This window comes from Camelus dromedarius, chromosome 27 (assembly GCF_036321535.1).
Source record: "Camelus dromedarius isolate mCamDro1 chromosome 27, mCamDro1.pat, whole genome shotgun sequence".
Classification (NCBI taxonomy): domain Eukaryota; kingdom Metazoa; phylum Chordata; class Mammalia; order Artiodactyla; family Camelidae; genus Camelus; species Camelus dromedarius.
This window is the reverse complement of record NC_087462.1, coordinates 6,925,704-6,943,898: the sequence shown is the minus strand read 5'-3', so window position 1 is coordinate 6,943,898 and position 18,195 is coordinate 6,925,704. Positions and strand designations below refer to the sequence as shown.

The following is an 18,195-nucleotide window of genomic DNA, read 5'->3' as shown; positions in this document are numbered from 1 at the left end:
GAGTCCATGTCCCTAGGTGGTGGGCTGTGGCGGGTGGCGGTGTTCTCACCTTAGCGAGGTGACCCTGCAGCCCGCATAGCGGGCACCCAGGCTGCTCCTCTGGAACAACGGGCTGAGCTGGAGAGGAAGAAGAGACAGCCAGTGGTGGTCCTAGGTGAGCATCGGCCTGTAGGATGGGCTCAAAGGGGTGAGAGGGGGAAGCAGGCATCTCACCAGGTGCTGCATGAGGGTGTCTGTGATGTTGAACTTGAGGGAGCTGGGGCGGCCCATGTCTGCCGAAAAGCGCAGGTTGTCGATGGTGAAGTTCAGCGTGAATGGCTCCTTACTGACCTCTTCAGCTAAAGATACAGAGAGAACCAAGGCTGAAGGAGGCCCAGTGTCCACCCCGGGGTGGGGCTCCCAAGGGCCCTTTGTCCTCCTCCTGATTAACCTGAGGGCCGCTTGTAAGTGGTGACAGCTCCAGCAGCCAGTAAGGGCAGGCTTAATGACTTGGGGAGGCATGATGGGCCATTTGCACCCTGATGTAGGCATGGGGAGCTCCGTGAAAACCCTGGTGGCTTTGTTCTTTCCCAGGAGAAAAGGCACTGGTGACCCCAGACATCCGCAGTCTCTCCACTTTCCATCTCTGCCTCTCTGCCTCTCTCTCTCTCTCTCTGTGCCTCTGTCTCTATGAATATGCACATATATTTATATATAAATATATTAATGAATGTATATTATATATAAGTATGTAACATATATTATAGAGTTATATAAAAATATGTATGCATATATGTCTCTCTCCTCCCCTCACAGCCAGGTGTGCCAGCCTTCTATGCCTTGGCTAAAAAAATCCCAACCATCTGGCAGCTATAGCCATCCTTTCTGCATCTCAGTTTACTGATGTGTAAGATAATGATCCCTACTTCAGAGGTTATCATGAAGCGTAAACAAGTTAATTTCTGTAAAATGTTTATGCGCAGTGCTGGGCACAGACTGATCAATAGGTGGGGTTGACCTGTAGAGACCCCAGAAGAAGCAGAATAAATGAGCATGTGATGCAGGGGAGACCAGAGGCCCCCTGACTTGACTAGACGAGCATTGCAGGAGCTAAATGATTAAGACAAAACCTGGCAGAGAGGTTTACTTCCCCTCTTCCCACCCTCCCTTCTGTGCCTGCCTCCTTCCAGGCTTCCTTCTGTTCAGCTTTCCTTCCATCCTTCCATATTTCTTCCCATCCATTTGTCCTTTCTTCTTCCACCCATCTACCCATACATCTGTCCATTTATCCTCCTGTCCATCCATCCGTCCATCCATCCATACATCATTTCTTTCCTACCTCGCGCCTTCCCTTCCTTCCTTCTCCCCATTTATACCTCCTTTTATGCATCCTTCTGTCCATCTTTCCTTCATTCTCTGCTTTCTTTCATCCATTCATCGTTCTTTGTCCCTCACCATCATTTCCTTCCTTCCATCATCCATCTTTCCTTCCTTTCATCCCTGTTTCCTTCCTTTCCTGTTTCTACACCTTCCTCCCTTATCCTTTTCCTCTTCTGTCCATCTTTTCTGCCTTTCATCGGCTCATCCGTCTTCTCTCTGTCCCTCCTTCCCTTCATCACTTCTTCCTTCCACCCATCCACCTTGCCTTCTTTCCATGCACATTGAATTGGTCCTAGAATGCTCCAGGCACTAGCCCAAGGACCGCATAGTGACAGACAAAACACAGAGCTGATTTTAACTTAGTTTTCCTCTTATTTGCTTCTTCTTACTTGGAAAACCAGTTGTTTTGGACCCTGCTGTAGTCGGAAGGAGCGAGGGAGGGTGCTGTGGTGTAAAAGACCAGGGATGGACCCAAGGACAGCTGGAGAGGGTTCAAGTAGCACACTCCTAAGGCAAGGGCAATTGATTTTTGAAAACCTACAAGGTTCTCATCACAGGGTTTACTGGGAATGGCAGGGGAATCTGGCCCATGAACTAGAACGTAATAGGTGTGGAATAAACTAACTGATGTATGAAGCGTGGAGAGTGAGTTGTGGAGTCACAGGATCTCTGTTATTTGCCGTGTGGCTTGGTAGCCTTTCTGAGTTTCCTCAGCTCTAAAATGGAGCAAAGTCACATGGTTGTAGTGAGAATTAAAGTATAGAGTGTATGTTTTGGAATGAATTGTGTCCCCCCTAGAATTCATATGTTGATGCCCTGGTCCCCAGTACCTCAGAAGGTGACCGTATTTGAAGCATAAGGCTTTAAAGAGGTAATTAATTTAATGAGGCCTCCAAGGTGGACACTAATTTACTATGACTGATGTCCTTATAAGAAGAGGAGATTAGGACACAGACACAGGAGTGTGTGCACAGAGGGACAAGTATGTGAAGAGGCAGCAGGAGGGCAGCCACCTGCAGGCCAAGGACGGGCCTCAGGGGAAACCAGCTCTGCTGGCACCTTGACCTTGGATTTCCAACCCTCAGGACTGTGAGAAAGTAAAGTTTTGCTGTTTGAGACGCCCAGTCTTTGGTATTTCGTTACGGCAGCCCGAGCTGACTAATAGAGCATGTAACTTAGCACAGGATCTGGGAGGCAGGCAGTTTACATCAGCGTTCACTAAAAACCCAGCAACAGGTGGAACACCAATGCTGAGGAACCCTCAGAACAACAAACAGAGATGTGCAGAGAAGGATCAGAAAAGAGCACAGGGGCAAGAAGGTTTCAGAACCTTCAGAACTGAGATAAAAAGCCCTGTGAGGGTCAGAACGTGACCGTGGGAGAACATGACCGTGTCTGCAGCTGCCCCACTCGGGCCTGGAACTCTGCCAGGATCCAGGAGAGAGAGAGAGAAGGGGTGCTTCCCTCACCGAGGAAGGAGGTGACGGAGAACGGCTGCTTTCCCACCCCAGCGTGGGGGCGGGCTCAGGAGAGCAGGGCGGGGGTACTCACTGGGGGTGGTGGCGGCTGCGGGTCCATAGGTGTAACCTGCAGGGAGAAGGCGAGAGAGGCTGCATCAGAGTTGGGGTGAACATAAAGGACTAGGTGAGGGAGGCTGTGAGGACCTTGTAGAAGAAGCAAAGAGGAAGAGACAGTAGAGGGATGTTCAGGGACGAGGCAGCTGGGCCACGAGACTGAAAGTGCCTGGACCCAGTTCTGACTTCATCGTAATGAAGGTGAAGCTGACTTTAGAGAAGTGAATGCAATGACAGCACGAGACAGGGAGGGAGGCCACAGCTGTAAGACAGCCCCTCACCGTTGACGTAGAGGCTGTCCCCATCCAGGGTGAAGGAGCCCAGCTGGCTGACGCCGTGGGTCTCGTGGCTCAGCTCCCAGTACAGCCGCTCTCTGTCCAGCCCGGGTGCCGCGGGGTCAGAGTGCAAGGTGCAGACCATGTCCACACCAGTGGCTGCTCCACCCTTTTCACGCCTGGAGAAGAAAGGACATGGGAACATCATGTACCAAGGACGGGTCCTCCGGGGTGTGGAAAGCAAGAAAGTGAAAGGGGGAGGCTGAGGGAGATACTGAAGGACTTAGCTCTGAAGCCTGCTTCTCCTAAGTGTCTTTCATTGGAGACTAGCCCCCTCACAATTAAGGATGGAAAACATTTAAACAGAATTTGCAGAGAGGAATTTGCAGTGGTTACCCCACTGCTTCTAAGAGGAGAGCCTTCGTATAAAACAAAATATCACACAGATTTCATAAATAAAAACGCGATGCCTCATTTCTGAGCCTTGAGCATGTCCCCCCCTAGGCGTGAAGCAGGCATGAAGGAGTCACGGTGGGCCTGGAGCTCAGCACGTCCAGGGGCACGCCTAGCACCTGAGCCCCACTGGCCAGCGCACGAGCGTCTACCTGCCACGATGAATCATTCCATCTGGGCTTCTCACCTGAGCGACTCCAGCCTGCAGCCAGCGTCGAGGGGGCCGACACTGGTTTTACTGAGCAAGGCCCTGAGCTGGTGGGGAAAGAGACAGAGGTGAGCAGAAGGGCAGAGGGGATATGCAGGCGGGTATCTGGTGGACCTAACAGCATCAAAGGGCTCTCACTTGGTGCTGTAAGATCCTCTCGGTAGAGCTGAACTTCAGAGAAGCTGGGTGCCCCATGTCCTCTGTGTAGTACACGTTGGTGATGGTGAAGTTCAGGGTGAAGGACACCAGGTGAAGGTCAGCAGCTGCAGTGGAGGAGGAAGAGAAAGATGTCCAGTTTAGGCCATGGAAATGCTGAGGTTTCCTGGGGCTGTAACCACGGGGACCGGCTGTAGACTAAGTATACCCGTGGGCTACCCGAGCTGAAGGAGAGACATTATGGAATTCCTAAGACATAGGGGACCTCCACTCATTCATTCAGTGAGCATTTATTGAGCGCCTAATGTGTGTGAGGTTCTGTGCTGGACTCTGCAGGTCCAAGGATGAGCAGCGCATAGTCTCTCAGTGTGGCCAGGAGAGTGATCAGACCATTACGCTGCTGGGGGGTGGTGGTGTGCAAGTCCAGGATAGACACCCAACCAGTGACTGAGGTGAGCTTCCTGGAGGAAGCATCATTTTAAGTGTGTCCAAAAGTGTAAGAGTTAAGTGAATGGGAACTGAGCAAGTGTTAAGCAGAAGGAACAGCCTGGCTAAAGTCCTGGCAGGAGGACAGAGCAGCTGTGCTCAGTGAAGTGCACTGGCCACGAGGAAGTGCATTATGGCCGTGGGGAAGGGTAGACTGGGGACTTGGAGGGGTCCTCTGAGCCCAGAACACTGAGGCAGTGACTATGCAGTGCAGGGCTTTGGAGGCGATTTGTAGACCAGATGGAGTCATCCAAAGACGGTCCATAAGAGGGGAGTGATACGGACAGAGGTACCCTGTAGAGGACGCTGCAGCTGCTGTGTGGAGGACTCGAATCCCGTGTAGAAGCTACTGCAGTTGTCCTGTAAAAAACGCTGGTGGCCTGAATAAAGACTGGGTGATGGAGACGCAGACAAGGAAGGACTCAGGATACTCAGAAAGAAGAGATGATTCAGTGATGGATGGATGTGGGTGGTGAGTGAGAGGGAGGGTTAAAGTTGGTGCCCGTGTCCCTCCTTTGGTGATGAGGAGAAGGAGCAAATCTGGGAGAAGCTGACAACATCAGGGTCAGAGACCAAGAGGTTGCGTGACGTCCGGCAGAGGGGTGGCCCAAGGCTCAGGAGCTGCTGTGTGGTGTGGGCTGGACTCAGGAGTTCGATTCTGAGCCAGCTGGCCCCTGAACCGTGGAAATGGATGAGTTCACTCAGAGAAGGTGAGTAAGCAGTGAGGGAAGAAGTGACCTGGTGTAAGTGATGGTGTAGAAATGGTGTGGGTACCAGGAAGGGCATTCCTACCTGTGGGCTTGCGGGGTGGAGCCAGAGAGGACATCGGGAAGGGTGTGGTGGTCACAGCAGCTGAGGGAAAAAAACGAAACACCAGAAATGAAATTCAGAGTGGTACACCTGTAAGGAAATGGAGGCAGTGGGGGTGGCTCTGGTGATAAAAATGTGCCTCTCTCTGTGCCCCATTTAGCCTGGTGTCAGGGCATCATTCTCGGTTGTGTGTATTGGGGTGGGGAGGAGAGGTGACTCCTGCCACCCCCAATGCAGCCCACATTTCCATGCATGTCCTCTGGACCCCTCCCATCCATAGCGGTGTAACAGGAGGGGACAGTTGGCTGGTTGAGCAGCTCCGATTTTTCAGGGGAAGGGAGGTGGGCACAGACACACAGAAGTCTGAAATACTTACTGTTCGGAGTGGTGGCTGAGGTGTGATGGATGTAACCTGTAAACAGAGGGAGAGATGGTGGGAAGTAGGAAGTGAGAGCTCTTCAGTGGGGAGGCAGCTGGGCCACCACAGCTATGAGTCATTAGAAGGAAGACTGAGTGCTCACCCGGAAGAGATCAAAGTCCACTGCTGCCCTCCGACTCCAGAGGGACAGAGGCCTTGCTCTAAGCGCCCTGGAATGTGAGCCTCGGTGCAGAACCTGCTGCAGCAGAGCATCCCCCCGCCTAAAGCCCCTCATGGCTGGTGTAAACACTGTCGTCACAGAAGCTGGGAGAGCATATCCCAGGTGCTTGGGCTGGGGACCTCGTCATCTTGGAGAAGCCAGGAAGGAGGTGCCTGTATCTGGGGCTTTAATGGGTTTTCCCAAGGCTGGAGGTGAGATGGGGCTGGGAGTGAAGGCAGAGGCCCCTGGCTTCTTTCATTCCTTAAGGCTGGGACTCAGATGGAGAGTTAGAGACTTCTGAGGCCCTCACTGCTGGGGTTGGCGGCCTGAGCTACACAGGAAGAGGGAGAAAGGGTGAGGAGGAGGCAGGATAGGTCAAAGGAGAAAAGGATGGGGAGAATGTGTGATCTCTTGAAATGCAAAAATTAAAAAAACGATGGCAACCCCTTACCACTGACATAGAGACTGTCCTGGTCCAGGGTGTAGGGGCCCAGCTGGGTGACACCATGGGTCAGCAGGCTGAGCTCCCAGTACAGCCACTCCCTGTGCAGCCTGGGGCCCGTGGGCTCAGGGCGATGCGTGCAGACCGCATCCACTCCCGTGGCTGAGCCATTCTTCTCAGGCCTGGGGAGGTTGGGAGAGGGGGGTGAGGTGATGATAAATGAAGCCTCTGGGGGCAGGACAGGAAGGGGCAGAGGACATGAGAGGGCTGAGAGAGCGGTAAGAAGTCAGGCTTAGATTCTCTGAGGGCACCGACTTCTAGCCAACCTGGGATCCGTCCTTCTGGGGCCTGGGAAGGGAGGAACATGGGGATGGGGCATACGCGGGACTGATGATAAGGGAGACCTGCAAGAGTAATAGCTGAAGAAGCCACAAAGCTGAAATCACCTTACTTAGAAGGAAAAGGGAGGGAGGAAGGGAGGGAGAAAGAAGGAAAAGAGGGAGGGAGGGAGGGAAGGAAAGGAGAAGGAGGGAGGAAGGAGGGGAGGGGAGGGAGGGAGAAGGAAGGAAGGAAAGAGACAAAATATCTAGAACTTATAAAAGATCAATAGATTAATAACAAGGTGAATTGGGACTCGAGTTGGCATAGTGTTTGTTCATCATCCATGTCTCAGTCTCCTGCCATCCCACTCTCAGATGAGGCCAAGGAGGAAGAGAGAAAAAAAAAAAAGTAGGGGCAGCCCCAAGATCTTGCATCATCTTTGAGCACCTTAAATGTGGGTTAAGAAATATGTATGACACAGGACTGTCCATTTTTGCTTAAAAAATTTTCCTCAGGACAATATAATTTTGGAAATTGCAAAGCATTAATTCTAAGGAGATATTCTGCACCTCATTTGGGATCTGAAGGGAGACCGAGCAGAGGCCTAAGGAGACAGGAACTCAGGGAGAGAGGGCTCAGCCGAGGCAGCTCCCCAGGTGCCCGGGGCCTGTTACACTGAGTGGGTGGGGAACAGGCAGCGGGTGGAGGGGAGGAACGGAATCTGGGAGGCAGGGGCATGTGAGCATCCCCTCCTGGGCATCTCACCTGAGTGCAGTCAGTCTGCAGCCAGAATGCAGTGGGCCGATACTGGTGCTCTTCAGCAGAGAACCAAGCTGGGGAGGAAGGAGAGGGAGGTAAACAGGAGGAGGAGAGGGGGCCGTCCGAGGGTGAGGAGGCGTGGGCAGCAGGCATCTGAGGGCTCACAGTGTGCCGCAGGACCTCCTCCGTCATGTTGAACTTGGCCGATCCTGGACGCCCCATGTCTGGCGTGTACTGCAGGTTTGTGATGGTCATATTGAGGGTGAACGGCACCAGGGTAGGGCTCGTGGCTGCAACAGAAGAGGCAGGTAAGAGGACCTGTCCTGGCCCCAGTAGGGCTCTCTGTCCAGTCCCTCCTTGAGCCTCCTGGAGCCCTTACACATACGGGCTCTGATTTTCTCCACTAGGGGGCTCTGATTTTCTCCACTAGGGGGCTCCAAAGGAGCGCCAGTGCAGGCAGGGACCATCATGTTAGTCTTATCCAACGGCTCTTAGGATCTAGAACTGGTTCTTCTCCTAGGAGCTCTGACTTGGGGTACCTAATAGGACCCCAAGACTTCCCCATATTGGCCTAGTTATGTGACAAGACTCATGCCTCAGGTTCATGGTTACAGTTTTAGTTCATTCATTCACTCATTGAACAAATAAGCACCAGCTACGTGTGAGGCAGCATCATGGCACTGGGCACACAAATTTCTAGTTAGGAAAGCAGACTTTCTGGCAGGTATTTTAATAGAAGGAATTTAATATGAAAGAGGAAACCCTGAAAGGATAACACAGAGATTAGCCAAATCAAGAAGCCATAGGGCTGGTGGGACAAAGGGACAAGAGAGTGGCACACTGGAAACAAGAACCAGACAATAAACATGAAAACAAAAAAGTACAATGAAAGTGTGGTAGGTACTGTGGAGGATTTAAAAAAAATAACACCTGAGTCCGATTTAGATAAAGGAGTCAGGTAAGGTCTCTATGACAACTTTGCATTTACTTCAGACTTAAAGGATGAGAAGGAGGCAGCTATGTAAGGAGCCAGAGGGAGTATTTCCAAGGAAAGTAACAGGAATTGAAAACTCCATATAGTTGGAAAGAGCAATGGCCAGGTTGCAGTGAGCAGAGAGGAGCGTCGAAGGAGTTGAGGTCAGAAAGGGCAGCAAGAATGAGGTCATTCAGGGACTTGTGCATCATGATGAAGAATGTGGATTTTATTGTAATAATAGTGGGAAGTGGCGGAGAGATCACCACCATCATCCCTGTCACCATCACATCTTCAGCAGCTTCATCCCCACCATCACCACCATCTTCAGCATCATTATCACCATCCCCACCACTACCATCATCCCCACCACCATCATAATCCTCATCACATCTTCAACATCATTATCACCACCATCATCACCATCATAATCCTCATCATCACCCCCTACATCATCATCACTGTCACCATCACCATCATTATCATCACCACTACCACATCATCCTCATTGTCACCACCATCATCACCATCACCAGCATCACGACCACCACCACCATCATCGTTTTTATCAAAAGAGTATAAGCTCTCTAGAGGCAGCAGTTTTCCCTGTTTTTTGTTCCCTGCTGTATCCCTTACGGCATGGCACAGAGTAGGTGCTCAGTAAGGGTTGTTGGTTGACTCACTACCACTAGATTTACTGTGACTTTCTATCTTTATTTGAGGGAATAATGTCCGAGATGATTACATTGATCAGGTACTCTCTAATGGGCCGGTGACTGGTGCTCACCTGTGGGGCTGGAGAAGGAGAACGGAGTCCCAGAGGTTCCCAGGTCCCCTGCAGAGGTCCCAGGAGCTGAGGAAAAGCCCTCATGAGTGAAAGCAGAAAGACACTCGCATGACAGAAATGGCCGCAGGAGAGATTACTGGGCTTGCTGCATGGGGGGGCTTGAGCCGGGATTCCCTTTGGATCTGGGGCAGAGGGGTGAGTAAATAAATTGTGCCCTCCCAGGAGCTCCTTCCCCCTGAGGATGTAAACAGGCTGAGGAGGACTCAGCTCCTCCACTGCCTGGTGTGTGTTGGGGCTGGGGGTCATCAGCTGAGTACTCACTGCTGGTGCTGAGTGCAGAGATCTGATGGGTAAAACCTGTAGTGAAAGGCGGGAGGATAGTGGGTAAGGGTTAAGGGGGAGGTCGGGGACCACAGAGGGTCAGGGATGCTCTGGTGTAATGGAGGGGGCTTCACCAGAACGGTGAAACGGGTGGAGGCTACCAGGCATCAGCATTCTTTTATCAGGAATGAAGGCCATGAGGGTGGGGTCAGTCTAAGAGTAGGAAGAAGCCGTGAGGCCCAGACCTGACCAGAGCACACAGCCAAGCCTCTAAGGGCAAGACAGAGGCTCAAGTCAGAGAGCCGAGGCTCCAACCACATCGCAGCTGCTCACCATTGACATAGAGGCTGTCCCGGTCCAGCATGTAGGGGCCCAGCCGGGTGACGCTGTGGGTCCACTGGCTCAGCTCCCAGTACAGCTGCTCTCTGTCCAGCCCAGAGCCTTCAGGGTCAGGGCGATGCATGCAGATGGCGTCCACTCTGGTGGCTGCCCCGTCCTTTTCAGGCCTGGGTAAGAACCTCCACATGGTTGTTCCAACCATCTCTCTGTTCATCCTTTCCTCCCTCTCTTTGCCACCCCTAAGGCAGGAACTTGGGGAGCCCAAGTTAAGAAGGAAGCTTCTACCTTCAGGGAGACACCCTCCATAAACAAAGAGCTAGGACACCGTGGGTCTCCAAGCCTTTGCATGCTTGGGAGAGAATCCACTGAAAGCACTGGGTGTGTGATGTGTGGCAGACACAGAGAAGGTACCACTGATGGGGGTGAGCAGTCCGAGAGAATGCCAGATGTAGCCATGACAGCCAAGTCATGTCACAGGTCCTGATGGACACACCTAGGTGCCAGGGTCATGCTGTAGTGGGTGGCAGTGGCCCCAGGACAAGTGACCAAGGCATGGCCAGTGACACTTTGGTTTTCAAATGGTGGCATCAGACAGCTGCGTTCACCCTCTCTAGGTCTTATGTACCAGCAGGGGTTGGATATTTCTAAAGAGACTCAGGGAGTAAATGGCTGGAGAGAGATGCCTTTTTGGTGAGTCTGTCTGAAAGCATGACTTGTCCAACAGAGGGCCTCTGTGTCTCTGCACCCCTCTCCAGCCACAGAACACTGACCCACCTACCCTGTCAATAGGCTATTGAGGGAGGGAGAGAAGGGGGCTCTCATGCCCCAGGGCCATGGATGGACTGCCGCCAATAATAACAACTGCCATTTATTACATCCTGAGTATGCAGCAGGCCCAGCATTTTATATTCATGATCTCATTTAAACTTCAAAGCATCTCTATGAGCTCGATTGCTCAGTTCCCACAATTATTATGCCCATTATACTATATGTTATATATAATACAATTATATATAAATGTATATTAACACAGAGCATTAATCTATAATGCTTATAGATTATATGTATTTATATAATATAGTTTACTATTATATTATGTATTACATATAAAATTGTATTATATATCTGTCATTCCTACACTAGATAATACATGTTTAATATTATACCTATATACATTATATATTATACCTATATGTAATTATTATACCTGTATTATATATAGTATATAATAGCATATAATATGTATTATACATATAATTATAATTATGTATAATATGTATTATGCCATATTATAAGTATACCATGTATATGGTGTACTTGTATAGCTTTATGTAATTATATATCTATACCTAATATACATATAACATATCTATATATACAATTTTATATCCATATCATAAATATATAACATAGAAATATAGATCTATATATAACTTGCATATCTGAAATATATATTAGGTATAGGTATAATAGGTATATATTATAATGATACCTATTTTTTATGAGTACATATTGTGTATGTACAATATATTACATATAGATATAATATATTGTAACACACAAGGAAACAGGGCACGGAAAGGTTCAGGCACTTGCCCAGAATAAATGGCAGAGCTGGGATTTGAACTCAGGTCTGTGTGACCTCACCAAGGCTCTTAGCCACTAGGCCCCTCTGCCTCCTCTTCCCTCAGGAAGAAAGGGGAGCTGGAGATAAATGGCTGTGATGAAGTGTGAACCAGCGAGGACCAGACCTAGAGATTCTGTGAGAGAGGCGTGGCAGGTGAGAACGCCAGGGGTGAAACGGCTGCACGTCTACGTGCCCTTTCTAGCACCTGAGGGATGGCGTCTTCCCAGCCCCCAGCCACCCCAGGGCAGCCCCGCCCCCTTCAGCTGAGCAGCACGCTTTCTCTCTGTATCTCTTGCTGCTTTCCCCTCTCAGATTCTCTGGCAAGTTCCTTCAGAGAGGTTGTCAGATTGGTATTTTCCACGCCCTGCCGGGACAGAATGGGGGCAAAGGAGGCAGTGCTGCTTAAGGGCCAGGAGTTTGGATCTAGAACCCGAAATGCTGGGCTTGCTCTGTGCGACCTGCCCGAGCCGCTTAATCCCGCTGAGCCTCCGCTTCACCTTCTGTTGCTGCTTCGTGAGGCTGCTGAGAGGCCTGATGAAGTGAAGTATAAAGTCATAGCACTGTGCCTTGGGTCTTACTTAGCACTTGTTAGTTGTTGGTATTATTATTGTTGTTGATGCTTAGTTTCCGTGAACAGCAGATGTTCTAAGTATGGGCAAAGTTAGGGAGCCCATAACTTAGGGTCCTGTGCACTCGTTGGCTGTGTTCTTGGGGAGGGTCTTACCTGAGCGAGGCTAGTCCGCAGCCTGAGTAGAGGAATCCCAGACTGCTGTTCTTGAACGCAGGTTTGAGCTATCAGAAAGGAGGAGGAAGTTGAGAAGGTGCTACTGAGGGAAGTCAGCAAGAGCGGTGGGGCAGAAGTGTCGCAGGCTAGGGCATAGGTGGGGTGGGCGGGGCTGGCACTGGTGGGCGGGGCTGTGGAAGTGGGCGGAGCTGGTGTTGGTGGGCGGGGCTCTCACCAGCTCCTGCAGGATCCTCTCCGTGGCGTTAAATTTCCAGGAGCCTGGGAGCTGCATGTCCTCTTCGTAGCGCAGGTTGGTGATGGTGAAGTTGACAGTGAAAGGCACCAGGAAAGGGACTGCTGCTGCAGCAGGGGAAGGAAAAAGGAGGCCACTTGGGTCAGACCCAGGCTGAGCGCTAAGACAACTTCTGGGGACAGAGATGGAGGGCCCAGACCTGAGGAAGCAGGGATCCACAGCAGACAGGGAGGCCACTTTAGGACCAAAGATAGAAGGCTAAATAAAGAGCAAAGCAAGATGCTGTTAAATGCAGTAGCATGCACATCCACTAGGATGGCTATAATTTTTTTTTTTTAAGGAAAATAAGCGTAGGCGAGGATATGGAGAATTTGGACCCTCATGCATTGTTGGTGGAGCTGCTATGGGAAACAACTTGGTGGTTCCCCAAAAAGTTAAACCTGCGATTACCATATGATCCAGCAATTTCACTCCTAGGTACACACCATCAAATAACTGAAAAAGAGAGACTTGGATACTTGAAAACAAATGTTCATAGCAGCAGCATTCACAATAGCCAAAAAGTGGGAAGAACCTAAGTGTCCTTCAACAGATGAATGGATAAAGAAAATGTGGCATATACAATGGAATAGTATTCAGCCATAAAAAGAAATGAACTTCTGATACTTCTACAGCATGAATGAGCCTTGAAAACACTGTGCTACGTGAAATACCAAACACAAAGGGACAAATATTGTGTGATTGCCCTCACATAAGGTACCTAGAATGGATGAATTCATAGAGACAGAAGGGAGAATCGATGTTATAACTGCACATTCAACTTTAGTCTTTCTCAACACTGTGAACTTGGTGAGGGGAGGGACTACACCTGACGTAACATCTTATCCCCTCTGCCCAGCCCAGAACACATACCCAAAAATTATTTGTCAGACTGAATTCCTGGGTGCCCCCTGTGCTAGGTGTTCTTTACACATTTTCATTTAACCTTCACAATGACTTGATGAAGAAACAGAGGCATCAAGAGGGTACGTAAATTGGTCAGCAGAGCTAGACAGATGAGGAAGTCACATCTTCCGCTCCTGAGGAATTCAGAGCAGAGCAGGGGCAGTCATGTAAACGTTAAGTTCAGTCCCCTCTTTCTTCCTCAAAAGTGTCCAGCATGAAAAAAACAAAACAAAACTGTATAGCCATCCTGAGGTTAAGGTGTGAAAAAGGTCAGAAATCTGAGCTGGGTGACTGTCCCCTCTGCAAGTCTCATCTGTGGAGCACTGTGTACTGACCTTTGTGCTGGACCCTTCACGCAGAGTATCTGATAATCCTGAGTGGTAAGTATTACCATTTCCATCTTCCAGATGGGGAAACTGAGGCTCAGAGAAAGTAAAATTTGCCCATGTCCCACAGACAAAGAAATGGGACAGCTACAGTGTCTCTTTAGCTCAGAAATAGATGTCTGTTTGTATGTCTGATCTCCAGGAACAGCTCCCAGAAGAACGGACAAGCACCTGATGTGCCAAAGTTTAGAAAGAGAGAGAGTAAATGGCACAGGCTGAGGCCGGGTGGCTATCAGGGACCAGACCGCGAGACCATGCAGGGTTGAAGTTTCCTCTCACAGGCCCCGGAGAGCAGACTCCTACCTGTGGAGCTGAGGATGAGGGCCAGAGATGAGGAAGGTTCTGGAGAGAATGTAGAAGTCACTGGAGCTGAAAAAAAAAAAAAAAAAGAAGAACGTGGGGAAAATGATTTGAGTCCCATCTGGAAGGAACGTGGGCAGAAGCTGTTCCCTGGAATTTGGGCTTCTGTCCTGACTCAAAACAAAAAACCTGGGTGGGTTAGGGCTGCTCTGAGGCTGCGGCTGGACATTTAGGGACGGGGCGTGGGTGGCTTCTCTCCTGAAGGATGTGCTCTGGGGAGTAAGGGTCCAGTGGGCACTGACATTGCACACTTTAGAATACTCACTGCTGGTGGTAGGGGGCCAGGACTGACGGTGGTAGCCTGCAGAAAGGGAGAACACAGCACAGAAGGACTGTTAACGACCAGTCAGAGTTAAGAAACAGCTGGATGGCGGGCCTAGAAATGAAATTCATGAACAAACTTTCTGAGAGCCACATAAACAATAACGGCCATGTTTTACTCCCAATTTTATTCTTTGTGTGCCTTGGCCTTTGAAAAGAATAATGAGCATCATCGCCATTATTACTGCCCAAATCAGAGTACAAGAATAATGTTCGTGAGACTGTCTCTATTTTATAAATAAGTTAATTTATATCCTTCAAAAAAATTTTTTTTTAGATTCTACACATGAGTGGTATCATATGGTATTGTTCCTCCTCTTCCTGGCTTACTTCACTTAGTATGATGATCTCCAGGTCCATCCTTATGGTCACTGGGGCGGGGGGTGAGGAGGGGTAAACTGGGGGTTCGGGATTTGTAGACACACACTACTATATATAAAGTAGATAAACAACAAGGTCCCACTGTATAGCACAGGGAACCATATTCAGTTTCTTACAATAACACATAATGGAAAAGAATCTGAAAAGAAAAAATATATATGTATGTATATGTAAAAAAAAATGTGGCATTGCTATCTGGATGGTTTTCCCTGATGAATTGTCTATTTGATTCATAAATTAATCTCATCATTTAAAATAAAAAATTAACAAATAAAGTCTCAAAACAAACAAACAAAAAGAATTAGCCACTGTGACAGTGATTATTCTCAGTCTTAGCCTCGTGGTTGGGGCAGAGTGGCCGATGGTGTTGTGTGAACAGTTCTTATTCATGGGGTATTTGCTCCGTGTGGTGGTGTTCCGTGAAGTCGGTGTAGTTCCAGTTGGCCTGTGGAAACTTAGAAAATTGTTTCAATTTCTCATAATGGAGGGAGTGACGTGGAGCGAGGGCTGAACCGGACACCTGCTGTCCGGTGGGACGGGTGAACCGCAGAGTCCGGCATCACTTGCTTCCTTCCCTAGAATCTGCATATTTCAGCTGGGCTTCTGTGGGAAGCGGTGGAATTCAGGAGGAGGAAACATTTCCTTCCAGGAGGTGAAAAGGGAGAGAAGTCAGCCTCCCCTGGTGTGTCAAGCACTCAAAAATGAGCCCCCGAGGTAATGCTAGGTTTGTACTAGAATGATGAAGTTCTCAAACTCAGCCTTTGTGACACTTTGGTCTAGAGAATTCTTCATGGGGGGTTGGGGTGGGGTGAGGTGCTGCCTCGTGCATTGTGGGATGTTTAGTAGCACTCTGGCTTCTCCCCACAAGATGTCACTAGCACCCCTCCAGTCTTGACTTGAAAATGTCCCGACACTGCTAGATGTCCCCTGGGGTGCAGAATCTTCCCAGTTGAGAACTGCTGGTACAGACAGACTTGGGGCTGGAGGAGACCCCAGCTGCAGCACAGACACTCACCATTGACATAGAGAGTGTTACTGTCCAGGGTGTAGGTGCCCAGCCGGGTGACACCATGAGTCAGCTGACTCAGCTCCTGGTACAACTTTTCTCGGTCCAGGCCAGGACGCGAGGGGTCAGGATGGTAGGTGCAGATGGCGTCCACTCCAGTTGCTGCCCCATCCTTCTCAGTCCTAGGGTGGCAGGGACAGGGAATGGGGCACTCAGAGATGTAAGAGAGTTATATGCTTTGTTCAGATTGACTTACCCCTCCTACCTTGGTTTATGACATTTCTCTTTACTGGGTCTTGTCTGATTTCTCAGCCATGCTCTTTTCTGGGCCCTCTTCCTCTAGGTACCTTCCTACTCCTTAAAGTGATTGATCTTCAAGGCTTCATCCTCCTCCAGCTTCTCTTTGCCCCCTCATTATTCTTGGATCATTCATTTCATACTCATCTTTTTCAGCTACCAGCTTTATTAGCACTCTCTGAGCTCTGTGCCATGGAAGCAGCAGCCTCAAGGATGTCATCCAGACCCATGAGATCCCATACGTCCCAACTTAACCTTATTGTCTTCCCCACTAAAAGCACAGAGCCTGGTCCTCCTCCCATTTTTCCATATTCGTGCCAGAGCCAGAGATGTGGGAGGCTTTCTGGACCACCCCCATCCTTTGTCTCCCCATCCAAGCAATATCCATGTCCAGTCCGACATCTCACTGGTCTCCCCCCAGCTCCTGCCCCATCATCACAGCAAACTGTTCCATCCCCCTCCCTACCAGTGTTCTGTTGAAAATAAACTACACCATGTCAGGGCTCTGCTCACAACAGCTCCGCAGATTCCCCCAGCTCTGAATAAGTTTAACTAATATTTATACACCACCTACTGGCTGATAATATTTATGGAACACCTACTGGGTGATCTGCTTTGACATCTGCTGTCTCTTTTATCTTTTCAGCAACTCTATGAGGTAAATGCTGATGTGATTCCCACTTTTTGGTTGGGAAGACAGAGTCACGTAGATGTTAAAGAACTTCCCACACATCCCACAGCTGGTGACAGAGACTGGATGTGACTTCATGTATTTGGACCCAGAGACCATCGATGCTTGACCTTCTGCTGTGCAAAATGCTGTGAAAACTCTTTAGCATGACTTTGACTCCAGCTCCAACCTGAACTCTCGATGGTATTTACTACTCCTCACTCATTCCTCAGCTCATCCCCCACTCATGCAGCTGCGCTCCCGGCCATCCCCTCAGCCAGCCTCCTTCCCTTTCTTTCCCTCCCTCCCTCCGTTCCTCTCCCCCCTCATTCATTCAATTGCTGTTTGCCCCATACTCTATTCTCCAATTTCACAGAGCTTTCCTTGTGTACCATGGTATTTCTCACATCTGTCCCGTTACTTAAAACATGCCAGCCCTGGAAATATCTTTGCCAACGCTTCTTCTGGCTAATGCACACTCACCTGTCAAAACTTGGCTCTGTGGGGAGGGTATAGCTCTGTGGTAGAGCGCATGCTTAGCATGCATGAGGTCCTGGGTTCTATCCTCAGTACCTCCATTAAAATAGATAGACAGACAGACAGACAGACAGAAAGACCTACCCTCCCCCCTCAAAAATGAGTCAATGCAAAGAGTCAAAAATACAGAAAGGAATAAAGAATAATTTAAATATTTTCAAAAACTTGATTCAGGCATTGCCTTCTCCAAATAACCTCCACTCAGCTCCCCGAGATGGAGAATCAAAGTCCATTTTCTGGGCTCCCATGGCCCCGTGCAGTGCTGTGTATCATTGTACTAACCCCATTCAGGTTATGGTTTTAAGTCTACAGGCTGCTGTCCTTTCTGCACTGTGGGCATCTCGGGGGGAGGGCCCATGACTGATTCTCTCAGTGCCTGTCGCACCTGTCACAGGGCGAGTCCTGAGGTACCTCATTTCACGTCTGCTTAATAAGTCAGTGCCACCCTTTCAGACTGGTGAGTGTGAATGCTCCGTGGCTCTGCTTATCCAAATTATTTAAGACCTCTTTCAGGAAGCCCTCTCTGACCACTCAACCAGGGTGGATGCCTTCTGCATCTGAATTCCTGGAAGGCCCCAGTCATTTATGATTGTCACCTTCTAGTTGTCATGTTCAGGTCCTCACCTCCAGATGAGTTTGCTTGTGACAGTGCCCCCTTTGTGTCGTAGGGGAGGGAAGTCTCACCTGAGCCGGGTCAGCCTGCAGCCAGTGTACAGTGGGCCGATGCTGGTGGTCCTGAACACAGGACCAAGCTGGGGAGAAGGGAGAGGGCGGTGAGCAGGAGGGGCTGAGGGACGGGGTGGGGCGAGGACAAGGCCAGCCGGAGTCGGCATGGATGGGCCCCTAC

At 49.7% G+C, this 18,195-nt stretch overlaps 1 protein-coding gene across 1 annotated transcript in view; it reads right to left on the bottom strand.

The window, feature by feature from the left end:
• LOC105104082 (mucin-16) overlaps positions 1–18,195 on the bottom strand; it is a 58,601-nt gene that overhangs the window by 17,977 nt on the left and 22,429 nt on the right. Inside the window, exons 18-36 of the mRNA XM_064480282.1 lie at positions 18,033–18,100; positions 15,854–16,026; positions 14,402–14,437; positions 14,080–14,145; positions 12,428–12,552; positions 12,193–12,260; positions 9,836–10,008; positions 9,503–9,538; positions 9,182–9,247; positions 7,587–7,711; positions 7,428–7,495; positions 6,351–6,523; positions 5,694–5,733; positions 4,008–4,197; positions 3,849–3,916; positions 3,215–3,387; positions 2,911–2,946; positions 214–338; positions 50–117 (exon numbers count right to left, since the gene is read on the bottom strand). Coding sequence (XP_064336352.1) covers positions 50–117; positions 214–338; positions 2,911–2,946; positions 3,215–3,387; positions 3,849–3,916; positions 4,008–4,197; positions 5,694–5,733; positions 6,351–6,523; positions 7,428–7,495; positions 7,587–7,711; positions 9,182–9,247; positions 9,503–9,538; positions 9,836–10,008; positions 12,193–12,260; positions 12,428–12,552; positions 14,080–14,145; positions 14,402–14,437; positions 15,854–16,026; positions 18,033–18,100 — 1,877 coding nt within the window. The remainder of the gene's footprint in view (positions 1–49; positions 118–213; positions 339–2,910; positions 2,947–3,214; positions 3,388–3,848; positions 3,917–4,007; positions 4,198–5,693; positions 5,734–6,350; positions 6,524–7,427; positions 7,496–7,586; positions 7,712–9,181; positions 9,248–9,502; positions 9,539–9,835; positions 10,009–12,192; positions 12,261–12,427; positions 12,553–14,079; positions 14,146–14,401; positions 14,438–15,853; positions 16,027–18,032; positions 18,101–18,195) is intronic.